The 12,750-nt window shown below is 44.8% G+C and overlaps 1 protein-coding gene across 1 annotated transcript; it reads left to right on the top strand.

Annotated features, from left to right (window-relative positions):
• The first annotated feature begins 533 nt into the window (after nucleotides 1-533).
• Gja1 (gap junction protein, alpha 1, 43kDa) lies at nucleotides 534-12,054 on the top strand. The gene is made up of 2 exons (XM_013035116.1): nucleotides 534-717; nucleotides 9,130-12,054. The coding sequence occupies exon 2, from the start codon at nucleotides 9,146-9,148 to the stop codon at nucleotides 10,292-10,294; it is 1,149 nt and encodes a 382-aa protein (XP_012890570.1). The 5' UTR covers nucleotides 534-717; nucleotides 9,130-9,145; the 3' UTR covers nucleotides 10,295-12,054.
• The last annotated feature ends 696 nt before the right edge of the window (nucleotides 12,055-12,750 follow it).

Here is a 12,750-nt window from a genome sequence, read left to right as displayed (position 1 = left end):
AAGAAATAGGAGGCTGGCTTGGGTAGCGATCTACCCCCCCCCCACACACACACACACGAGTGTCTTTGAAGGCACTTCAGGCCTTTGATATTTGTCCACCTCAACCTTCACATCCCCTGCTCCAGGAATAATTTCCTCCTGGCTATTCTCCTCCATTTTTAATGTATTAAATGTAAGAAAACTTACTCGTTTAAAATACATAGTTTTGTCTTGGTCTTTTGGCCAGACTAAAACCAGCAGGTTTGAATCGGTAGGGCTGTCCATGTTTCTAATGCTACGTATCTATACATATATATGCGTATATGTAAACATCTATGTATATGTGTATCTATTTCTCCCCAGCAAATGGAAACTGCGTTATGGTGACCTGGTTGCTCAGCTCTGGCCTCCTCTCCCGCCCCAGGCTCCCCGGCCTCCTCCCCGCCTCGCCTTCTTCCCTCCCCTTTCTCCTAGCCCCTCCTTCCACTTGAGTCAGTGGCTTGAAACTTTTAAAAGCTCAGTGCTCCAAGTTAGAAAAAAACTTTTTTTTTTTTTTTTACGAGGTATCAGCACTTTTCTTTCATTAGGGGGAAGGCGTGAGGAAAGCACCAAACGGCAGCAGACTTTTAAACTTTAAATAGACAGGTCCGAGTGTCTGAACTTGCCTTTCCTCTGGTATCTCATCCACCCAGGAGTTCCAGGCTTGGCGCGCCCGCTTCACTCCTTTTAAGTGAGAGAGTAAGTGTTTTAAACCCTCCTTTACCTACTCGTTTCTTTTTCTTCAAGTCCCAACTTTTCTCTCCTTGGCTTTAATACACGTGTAACTCCACGTTAACTTGGGCTTTTGAGTGTACAGGCAGCGAACTTCGGGGGCTCTGGGGGTTCCAGGGGAAGACTGGAATTTCCATTTTGATTTCTTTTTAAGTGTTTTTGGTGGTGATGCAACAGGTAAAAGGTTCTAACCTTGCCGATTCTCAGAAGAGCCTCCGCTGTGGGGTTTGGGTTCTCGGTCTGGGAGCGTGATTGTGCTTACCTCCTGGGGAGCAGGAATGAGGGTCGGTGGTCCTCACGGTGGGCCGGGGATGTGGGGTGCGAGGGAGGAATGTGGGGACCTGGCTTGGGAGTCTGATGGACTTTACAGAAAAAGAGAAAGACTTCCAAGTGCAAATCTGCCTAGCGTGCTTTCCTCTCGTGTTGGACCCGCGGTGCTTTCTCTCGCGGAAAACTTGATGGATGTCCGCAGCCTTGAAAAGCAAACTTCTTTTGTAAGCGAGCGCTTTGTTACAGCGTGCGGCTCGCTGACGTCCACGTGGTCCCCTTCTCCGCCCGTCTCCCTCCCCGGGCGCGCGGAGGGGGCTCCGGGCTCCGAGCCTCCGCAGCCGGGCTTGGGAGTCCACGTTGGGCAGCCTGGGGGCCGAGGGAGCCCGGGCGGGTGGTGGGTGGTTACTTGGGGGTGCTGGGGCGGGGGATGGGGGGGAAGAGCAGGCGTTTAGGATGCGTCCCCCCAAACCATCTCCTAAAAGGCCAGCTCCTAGAAAGGAGAGGGAAAAGAAATGTGCGCCAAGCTTAAGCCGCGACCATCTCCCCACCCCCACCCCACCCCATCCAACTGGCCGGGCCGTCCGAACCTGTAGCACACTGCGCCGGGCTCGGCGCGCCCGGGGGCAGGACGGCTCGTTCGAGGATTTTTCCACTAGTCTGTGCTGTTTAAGAAGGGTTCGCTTTTGTTAGGGGATCTTGGTTGCGTTTTGGTTTGTTTGGGGAGGGGGGGTGGCCACTGATGGTGTGAACCACCCGCGCAGCCGTGCACGACCAGGGTCCGGTAGAAATCGGGTCTCTCTCCGCGGACTGGATTGCTTGCTGTGACCCCCCTCCTCCCCCCGGAGCCGGAAGGCTCGGCCCCCCGAGAACTCTAGCAGGAGAATTAAAATGAAAGCTCGACGGGGCGCCTCCTGCCATCTTAGCCACCTCCTCCCGAGCCCCTGGCGGCCCCAGCCTCGGGGGCTGCAGCTGCCTACCTCCCCCGCCCCCCATCTCCAAATCCGCTCGGGTCCCCGACTGGCCTCTGCAGGGAAGCCGGCAGGGGCGAGGCCAAACGGTGGGACCTACCGTGATGGACGTAACTAAAGCTGTCAATCTCCCCCACACCCCGGCCCGGTCCCTCTCCCCTCTCGCCTTCTTGCTTTCTCGGCTCATTTTCTTCCCGATCGCCCTGCGGGACCCCGGGGAAGGGAGTCTGAACACCTTTGGGAGTTGTGGTGCTTGCTGCTAGATTGCACTTGTAACGCTTCTGGAAGTTCTTAAAACTTCCGAAGAATGAAACGAGGCGGGGGTGGAGGAGGAAGGAAGACCCTGAAACGTGTCCTGGAGCGAATCCGTGCACGACTGGAAAACTCAGACCCGGAGTTCCTGGCTGCGACTCGGCGCCCTGGGTCCTGGGATTCACCGCACGCAGGCCGGGCTGCGGGTGGATCAGGTTTTGCGACGATCTCTCCTTGACCCGTGTCAGACTCAGTTTCCCTCCCCCAGAAGAGCTTCCCTTTACCACCCTCCCCCACAGTTGTACAAAAAGTGAGGTCAGAAGAGAACTAAGGTGCAGGGAGGGTTCCCCTTGGCTTTATTCAGAGATGGGAGTTAATTTCCTTTGCGCCCAAACCAAGTTAGTAATACCGAGAAAGACGCTGAATCTCTCCCGCTGAAACACTTTTAAAACTGTCAGAATTTCCCGGGAAGAAGCTCGATTTTTATTGTTTATTTATTTATTTACTTTTATGCAAGAACTGCTGAGAATAAAAGCCTATAAAGTCTTGCAAAGGGAGATCTCATGAGAGGTATACACTCCCAAGGATGCAGCGTGCCAATTCCATGAAAAATACCCATTGAGATAGATTAATTAGTGCTTTGGGGCAGGTCAAATTGAATTAAAAAACATTGTACCAGTCACCACAGGCACATTCTGTCCTGGTGTTGTGTTGAATTCTGCATTGTTGGAATGTGGTTCCCAGATGGTAAAATGTTTTGTGCTTCACAATCGCATACAGGGGCCACCTGTCCTTTGTCTACCATTGTCTAAACAGATTTCAAATGTCCCAAAATTTTAGGTTTATCACCACAGAGTTTCACCCTCTTTCCATTGTGACTCTCCCTCAGGAAATACACCCTGTAGCAAGTATCTAGACATCCAAGGTCACTTTGCTGCTTGGGTGTTTGCAATTCCTACCTTGACAAAGACGAGAGCTCCTGATAGTCTATTTTGTGGGTTACCACAGTGTAGCTTAGCTTGGTGAGAACCTGAGAAACTATATGCCTGAGGGAAGAGAATGATAAAGGAAAGTCACTAGTGATTAAAACCTGTTATTTTGACTTCCCTTCAAGAGTCTCTTTGAATTGCCTGTGTTGGAAGTGAACCCAGTTGAGCTCTGGAAAGGGGAAAGGATATCAACAACCTTCAATAAAGATAGTACAGGTTAAGAAAAACAACCCAGTCAGGTCTGGTGGTATACTCCTCTAATTCCTAGCCAGGAAGAAGCTGGAATTGGAAGAATGTCATATAGGTCAAGGCCGCCCTGGCTATATAAGAAGTTAGTCTCAACTGCTTAAACTATCCACTTCACTTTACTGTCTACTAAATTCACCATCTAGCTGGGTTTATATCAAGCATCCTTTGTTTGGTTTAAATATGTTTTTAAGTCATTTCACTTGCTGTTTTGGTAAAGAAGAGATATGTTAAATAAATGGGGTAGGCGCCCCCTCCCCCACAAATTTATTTGTACCCATAGTGAGGCTTGAGCTCTGTGCCTGGGTGCCATCCCTTAGCTTTTTCACTCAAGGCTGGTGATCTACCCCCTTGAATCACAGCTCTTCTTCTGGCCATTTGGTGGTAAATTAAAGAGATAAGAGTCTCATGGACTTTGCTGCCTAAACTGGCTTTAAACTTTGATCCTCGGATAGATCTCAGTGTCCTGAGTAGCTAGTGTTAACAGTTGTGAGCTACTGACACTTGACTTCCATAGATCTTAGCTGAACTTTGTTGCACTCAACATACAAGAGTTCTCTTAATCAGAGTGCATTAAGGAGAAGAATACTGTTAAACAATTCACTTTGGGTTTGAGCTTCATACTGGGTGTGTTTGTTTATAGGATTACAAATGACTGGACTATGCAAATGGAAGCTAGAAGTTAGGGGAGCTTTTGAAGTTAACCCCAGTCACTGCTGAAAAATGTTCTAGTCTGCAGCTTCTGACTTAAGTGTTTTTCCTGTGGCACCCCTAAGTTTATGCTAACAAACTTTGGTTGGTGGAGGAATTGAGTTGTCTCTTGGTCACCACCTTTTGGAGTAGCATCCTTCACTATATCTCTCTTCTTGGCCTGTGGAAACTGATGGTATACACATGATGACTGAGGAGATCCAGGAAAAGGAAAACTTGCTTGGGTCCTAGTTTTGTGTTTTGATCTTACTTCCCAATTCTTATCCCCTAAAAGAGAGACAGAGAGAAAGAAAAAAAAAACAACAGCAATTCATCAAAAACCTTCAGGAATGTAAAGGTGTGTCAGCTCTTTAGCACGGAATCTGAGACTAATCAGGCAGGACTTTAAACAGAGTAGATGTTTACGCAGAATAGATTTGATAGACCACAGACCTAGGCTGAGCTTCAGCTCTCTGGGCAGAAAGAAGCAAAGGTTGGGTGTTATCTAATGCAGAGGGAATGTTTTGGGTGTTTTTTTCCCTCCAGGTTTCAAATCGCTACCTGCTGTATGGGTATACATTGTGTGGAGATGTTCTATAACTGGGGTTAACCCCAGCTCTCCTTCTCCTCCTTCACCTTTGTCCCCCTTTTTTCCTTCTTTCCATTTTCTCATCTTGTTTGTCCTTGAAGGACACATTTTAAACTGTTTTTCTGCAGTCATGTCCTTGGCTGCAATAAACGTGTTACAGTCAGAATGTGCAGGACAAGAAAAATTAGCAGCATCAGGACCGCATCTTAGAAATGACAAACGCCTTTTCTTGAATGTGTTTTTACTTCACTCAATCCTATTGCTTAGTCAGGAATGATGTCAAGTGTTGTTTCAACAATCAGTGCTCTCAGAGTAATTGTCATCTGAAAATGTTACAGTCTTAGTTACAAATCCATTCAGCAAGTATTTACACAGCATTTCTTACTTGGTTTAAGTCCTAGTGGACAGAACTAACTCCCTCACAGAGCTCACATTCTGACTGAAGAAAGCAAGATAGTAAGCAATAAGCCCTAGTGGACTGCAGATAAATCATACGCTCTGAGAGTTGTTTTAAAAAGTAGGACAAGGGGAAATAAGAAGTGTCAGGACCGGTAAAAGGATGTTGCTGTTTTCTACTTGGTAGTCAGGAAAGTTGGCTAAAGTAGTGAGGCCTGAAACTCGTGGAGAAAGAGCTATGTGGGAGGAACAGAGCTGATTCAAAACTAGGTTAGCAAGTTGGGTGCCCAGTGGACTGGGGCAGCAAAATAGTGATGATGGCTGAAATCAGGCAACAGCAAGGATGGTGGCGGGAATGGGTCATAGTCTGATTTCCTTCCTTCCTTCCTTCCTTCCTTCCTTCCTTCCTTCCTTTTTTCCTTCTTTTCCCTTTTTCTCTCTTTCTTTCTCTTGTGCCCCTTCTGGGGCATGGATTCAGAGCCTGGGCACTATACGATTGATCAAGGCTAGCTAGAGTTCAGACCCTTGAGCCTCAGCTCTACTTCCAGCCTTTTGCTAGTTAGTTAGGCGAAAGAGGCCCACAGACTTTCTTGCCCAGACTGGCTTTGAACTTTGTTCCTCAGATCTCAGCCTCCTGAGTAGTAGGATTATAGGCATGAGCCACTGATGCTGGCATTTTAGAAAGCATAGTTTTATTCTTTCAGATATGAATGACTTTAAGTCTTTCCTAATTTTCATCATAAAACATTGGGGGGCCATGTCTCACTTTAATTTCTGACTTTTTTGGGGGGGGTCCGGTCATGGGGCCTGAACTCTGGGCCTGGGTGCTGTCCCTCAGCTCTTCAGCTCAAGGCTAGCGTGCTACCACTTGAGCCACAGCACCACTTCCGGCTTTTTTCTTTTTGCTTATGTGGTGCTGAAGAATCAAACCCAGAGCCTCAGGCATGCAAGGCAAGAGCTCTACCACTGAGCCACCTTCCCAGCCCCTTCCGACAATAATTTTGCTTGCCTTCATTTCCATTATAAAAAGATGGGGGAACCGAATCTCTCTTTAGTTTCCAAAAATAATTTTACCTTCATTTAACCTTCATTTCTCCATCTTTTTCCTAAAGAGATCTCTTCTGATTTGGAGATTTACTCCAGAGATCTTATAGTGGCAGGGAAGAGGGTCCCTGCGCCCTGTGCCCTGTGCCCAGAGTAGCTGCTCTTGCTCAGCTTTGTGGACTTTCACATGCTCTGCTCTGGCCTTTTCTGCCCTCTTGACATTCCTGGACTCCTAAGCCTTTGGAACAGGAAAACACCAAAAGTGCTGAGGAATCAAGTGTTTGCCTGCTGACCTAAAACCTTACTTCAGAACCACCTGGGATTTTTCTTTAAACAAGTAACCAAAAAAAATTAAAACTCTTATTTCTCAGGCCCCACCTTGTAGAAATAGAGACTGAGGAGGGCCAGGAATGTGTGTTAGCAAATGCTAGGAACTGAGTGTGAGGTACCTAAAAAAAACCTGGAAAGGACCAAGAGTGCTAAGCCAGGTCACACTGGGAGAACAAAGGAAAATGGTTTGACCTGGTATGCAGGAGTAACTGAAGGGCTACCCAGCCGCTGTTAAATCTGCTCTGCGTGAGAACTTTGCACATGGCCCCTTTGGGAATCTAGAAGTGAAGGATATGAATGCAATATGTACTCCATAAATCAAGGCCTGGGGTTCTGTAAAACATGATTCCTTATCTTTATATGAAAGGCCATTGTTTCCCACACTAAGATGGGCAGGGGAGCGAGGAATGAAAGTTTTAAACTGGATGTGAGAAGAGAAGAACCACTTGTTGGGACTTTTGGTGTTTGTGGCAAAGTAAACAAGCAGCTAGCAGTAAGAAGTTTTTGTTGCATTTTCTTGAGCCACAAGATGAACCATCACATTTGACACTGTTATTTGTCTATGACAGTGGTAATGACAGGTGTCTACATGCTGCAGGATGCAGGGTATCTGTCCAATTGGATAATTCCTGTTTTATCCAGATGAAAGGCTATAACTCATTAATGCAAATAACTACTGCGTGGGATTGCAATTAAATTGCCAGTGTGTTTTAAAAAACACTACTTAGAACTTCCCAGTGACCCAGTTTTTGCACACTGGCACTATTGAATGGGAAACTCTTGGAATCATGAAAGTCTGATTTCATTTTCAAGAATGGGACGCATTTAGTATTGAACCTCCACAAGCATCTTCACAATCATCTTTTACTTTAAGAAACAAGAAAGCCCTTACTAAAGGACAGCTTCTGTTGGGTCTGATCATATGTTTAATTTGTCTTGAGATCTACTATTGCAGGAATGTGATGAGATATATGCAAACAGATTATTGGGTGCTTTACAAACAGAATGAGGGCTGATTTACACATCATCATATATAAATAATGTTGATATCACTCAAACTGTTTGTTGACTATTCATCTTCATCCCCAGACTAGTTTTTCCTGAATTATAGGAACACACACACACACACACACACACTGGTTCTGGGGCTTGAACTCATGGCCAGAGCTCTGTCCATGAGCATATCTGCGTTTAAGTGTTCTACCAGAGCTCCCCTTCCTGTTTTCTGGTAGTTAGAGGTAGGTCATGGAATTTCCTGCTGGGAGCTGGCATTGAACCACAGTTCCAGATCTCAGCCTCCAGAGTAGCTAGGATTACAGTTGTGAGCCACTGGCGCTCAGCTGGGTTTTTATTTTGTTATATATGTTCTCTCACCATTCAACTATCCATCCAGACAAAATTGACTTCTTTCAAGCTTTGCCTTGGCCTTTTAACTCTACAATCACCTGGGCTCTTTCTCTGTTGGGGTTCAGTTGTTGATGTGTAGCTCAAGCTGGTCTGATGGATGCTCATTATATAGATGGAACTTGGCAACCCATCTCCTGCATCGTCCTCCCAGTGCTGGAATTACAGGCAGGCACCACTATCCCAAGATTTGCTTCTTCAAAAATATTGGTCTTTGAGCTTTCTCTCTCTCTCCCTCCCTCCCTCTCTGCCTCTCCATCATTTAAAAGGATGAATGGTCATTAGGGAATAAATTAAACTCACTTAATAACTTTTTTGAGATCACTGTCAATCTTACAGACCTCTTTTCTCATCCTCAATGATGGAGTCCTAGACATACATGTAGTGCTTTAAGAAGTTAAGTGGGATACATAGGCCAAGGGCTCAAAGCCCAGTAAGGGAACTGAAATATAGTGCTTATTTTAGAGGAGGGTTCTATACAGAGAACGTGGTATTCAATGGCATACTTGAGTACAAGCTGTTGAAATATAAATATTAGTGCTTAAGACAAAAGAGGCCAGGAATGATTTTTTTTTTAAATCAAGGCAACTGTAATCTCAGAATTTGAGAGGTTAAGGCAGGACTGAGAATTTGATGTCCATTTGGGCTACTTTCAGAACTCATGACCAGACTGGGCTACATAGGAAGATTCTGTCTCAAATAAAAGGAAATGATGCAGGAGGGAGATAACAAAAAACAAAAGTAGAAATAATATAATGTAGAGTATATACAAAATATACCTGGTGTACCATGGTAACAACATTTCAGAGTAAAATTAGGAATGAAATGATAATCATCATTTGTGAGGTAAGGGTGTGTGTAATCTGTTCCTGCATAATCATGCCTCTGTCTTGAGATCTCTGTGCTGTGAATACCACAAACAGGGTTTTGCTTAGGCATGCCTTGGACACACTTAGCAGTCTTCAAGCTAAGATTGCTTTTCACCCTTTAGATAGGTGGTGTTGGCTTGGAGGGGGATGGGGTTCCAGGGGGAGGGAGGGAGGGAGGAAGGAAGGAAGGAAGGAAGGAGAAAATGCATGAGACCTAGGAATTGAAAATAAGGCAGCAGAATTCCATGATTGCCATAGTTTGACTTGTCAGCCAAGAGAAACTGCTGACTTGCGATCTGTGCTCAATAAGTTGGCTTTCTGTGTTTTCTCAGGAGGTGCCCAGGCAACATGGGTGACTGGAGCGCCCTAGGGAAACTTCTGGACAAGGTCCAAGCCTACTCCACGGCTGGAGGGAAGGTGTGGCTGTCTGTCCTCTTCATTTTCCGAATCCTGCTTCTGGGGACAGCAGTTGAGTCAGCTTGGGGCGACGAGCAATCTGCCTTTCGATGCAACACGCAACAGCCTGGCTGTGAGAACGTGTGCTACGACAAGTCTTTCCCCATCTCTCATGTGCGCTTCTGGGTCCTGCAGATCATATTCGTGTCTGTACCGACCCTGCTGTATCTAGCTCATGTGTTCTATGTGATGCGAAAGGAAGAGAAACTGAACAAGAAAGAAGAGGAGCTCAAAGTGGCCCAAACGGATGGCATGAACGTGGAGATGCACTTGAAGCAGATTGAAATCAAGAAGTTCAAGTACGGCATTGAAGAGCACGGCAAAGTGAAGATGCGCGGGGGCCTGCTGCGCACCTACGTTATCAGCATCCTCTTCAAGTCCGTCTTCGAGGTGGCCTTCCTGCTCATCCAGTGGTACATCTATGGCTTCAGCTTGAGTGCCGTCTACACTTGCAAGAGAGAACCCTGCCCACATCAGGTGGACTGCTTCCTCTCGCGCCCCACGGAGAAAACCATCTTCATCATCTTCATGTTGGTGGTGTCCCTGGTGTCCCTTGCCCTGAACATCATCGAGCTCTTCTACGTGTTCTTCAAGGGGGTCAAGGATCGGGTGAAGGGAAGGAACGACCCCTACCACCCTAACGCCGGCAGGCTGAGTCCCTCCAAGGACTGTGGATCTCCAAAATACGCTTATTTTAATGGCTGCTCCTCCCCAACCGCCCCTCTGTCTCCTATGTCTCCTCCCGGCTACAAGCTGATTTCTGGTGACAGAAACAATTCCTCTTGCCGCAATTACAACAAACAAGCCAGCGAGCAAAACTGGGCCAATTACAGCGCAGAACAAAACCGGATGGGACAGGCAGGAAGCACCATCTCTAACTCCCACGCGCAGCCCTTCGATTTCCCCGATGATAACCAGAATTCTAAAAAAGTTACGGCTGCCCTGGAACTGCAGCCCCTGGCCATTGTAGACCAGCGACCTTCCAGCCGACCCAGCAGTCGCACCAGCAGCAGACCCCGGCCTGATGACCTGGAGATCTAGTTGCAGGCTGGAGAGCATCAAGGTTCCACTCAAGTTTGTGGAAGAGATTAAAAAGGTGCTGTCAGTGTGTGCACCTTAGGTGTTCATTTTTGTTCTATTGGAGGTGGTACTCAAAGCCTTAGAAGTAAGGCTTGGAAACAAACACACACACACACACAAAACACAAAGACATAGAATACACTAGGGTGGGTGGGATATCTAGTAGAGGTGAGTGGAAACGGAAGGGGGGATGAAGGAGATACCTGCTGGTTGGTATTTAATGTAGTGGATTCAAAGACGTTCCAATGCTAAGAGCCATATTCGTGAGGGCTTTATCTCCCCCTACTTCCCCCAACACACACCCTTAAGAGTGGCTCTGTGTATGTGAATGTGTGGGTGATGTGTTATGGCTATGGATCTTTTAAAATGTTTGCTTTACCAAGAAACTGAAAGAACTTTGTTCAAGAATAATAAATACTTCCTAAAACATCCCATTTTTCAACTAGAAAGATATGGTTGTCCTTATGTCCCTGCTCAAAACATTCCATTGTTAAAATTTGCACATTGAAGGCCTGACCCTAGAGGTGTCAAAGGACTTAACGCTACTATATATATACATATGTATTTTAATTCTTGGTATCAATTAAAACTTCAGACAAGGCCCACAGAAAAAGGTTATCCATACATGTGCATCTCAGCCGGTTCTGTGTCCATTCTTTAATCCACTTCATCATGTTACCTTCACCTTCCCATCATTCCTCAATCAGGACTCACATTCATCGAGTGCTTTCTGTATACATTTTTTTTTATAATAGCTGGGATGTCATCTACCATTATTTGCATTAGTGTCAGGGAAACAAGCCATGCTCCATAGTTAAATCACTTGCATGTGTCTGTATGAGAAAGAGTGTGTTTCTATTTGTCAAGGTATTGGTACAAGCAAATGCAATATAAACTCACAAACACAAATTTGAAAGTAATGTACACACAATGTTCAAAGTCAAGCCTTTCTCATGGATTTTGTGGTGTGGGCCAATATGGTGTTTACATTATATAATTCCTGCTGTGCAAGTAGAGCACATTTTTTTTTCCTTAAAATGATTTCTTCCATGTATCCTATTGTGGGTACTGAGTTTGTTCATTATGATTTTTTCCTTTTTTTTTTTTTTTTAGAATGTAGCAGTAATGCTATTACTGAAACAAATGATTTTTCTCTTCTGAAATATAATCATTGATGCTTGAATGATAGACTTTTAGTACTGTAAACAGGCTTTAGTCATTAATGTGAGAGATTTAGGAGAAATGCGTAGTGTGGACTGTAGAGTTTGCCTAAATGAGTTTTGCAGTAACTGATGTTCTTGGTTTTGTTTTTTTTTCTTACTTAATACACATTAATTCAGAAATCATATTTCGATTTGACAGGTGTTTGGAATGACCAGCAGCTTTGATGTTTGCACTAAGGTTTTATTTGGAATGCAAGAGAGGTTGAAAGAGATTTCAGTCATACACATGTAACTAATTTATTTCAACTCTGCTAAAAGACATCTAGTTGATCTTCAAATGCCTTTTTAAAAACTCATCACAGGTGATTGGGGGAATGCTGAGTATCATACATTTCACGTCAGCTACATAAATGGTTTTATACAATGAAAAATACTAATTTGTTTGACATTCCATGTTAAACTACTGTCAGGTTCAGCTTCATTGCATGTAATGTAGACCTAGTCCATCAGATCATGTGTTCTGGAGAGTGTTCTTTATTCAATAAAGTTTTAATTTAGTATAAATATATACTGTATTCTTATTTTTTTTGTTAGGTACATCTATTCAAAATTGTCAGTTTATTTCTCATGGCTACAATAATTTGTGCAAGTAAGATTCACAATTTCAGGGATTTTAAAAGGATTCTTTGCCGGGGTCTTGGTGGCTCCCACCTATAATCCTAGCTAGTCAGGAGGCTGAGATCTGAGGACCGGGGTTCAGGCAGGAAGATCTGTGACACTTAACCACAAAAAACTGGAAGTGGAGCTTGGCTCCAAGTGGTAAAGACTAGCCTTGAGCAAAAAAGCTCAGGGATAGTGTCACACAGTTGTGACCGCCCCCGGAAAAAAAAAAAAGAGAGATTTTTATAATGTTCTGTGGAGCACTGTAAACATTCCAAATACTGGCATTTCAACCATGTGTCACAAAGCCTGGCTCGGTAATTTAAAAAATTTTAGCATTCAAGGAAAAGATCCAACAATCAATACAACAATTCTAGGCAATTGTTTAAAATTGTCATCATTTCAATCACTTGAGATATTTCTTACTTCTGCAACCCAGTGTTTAGACTGAAACAAGATGACTGTGAGTTCAAGACCAGCTTGTGCTATGTAGACCTGTTCAGTTATTAGAAATATTAAAGAAGTTCCAAAGTACTTTAGTGTAGGTCACATGCATGGCAATAATGAGGTTTTAACATAGGGCTTCATGCTTGC

The sequence above is a fragment of the Dipodomys ordii genome, unplaced genomic scaffold (assembly GCF_000151885.1).
Source record: "Dipodomys ordii isolate 6190 unplaced genomic scaffold, Dord_2.0 Scaffold204, whole genome shotgun sequence".
NCBI lineage: Eukaryota > Metazoa > Chordata > Mammalia > Rodentia > Heteromyidae > Dipodomys > Dipodomys ordii.
Note: the sequence above shows the minus strand (reverse complement) of the source record. Positions and strands in the feature narration are given on the sequence as shown.

Coding starts and splice junctions, on each gene's coding strand:
- Gja1 (XM_013035116.1), top strand. CDS start 9,146: ATGGGTGACTGGAGCGCCCTAGGGAAACTTCTGGACAAGGTCCAAGCC.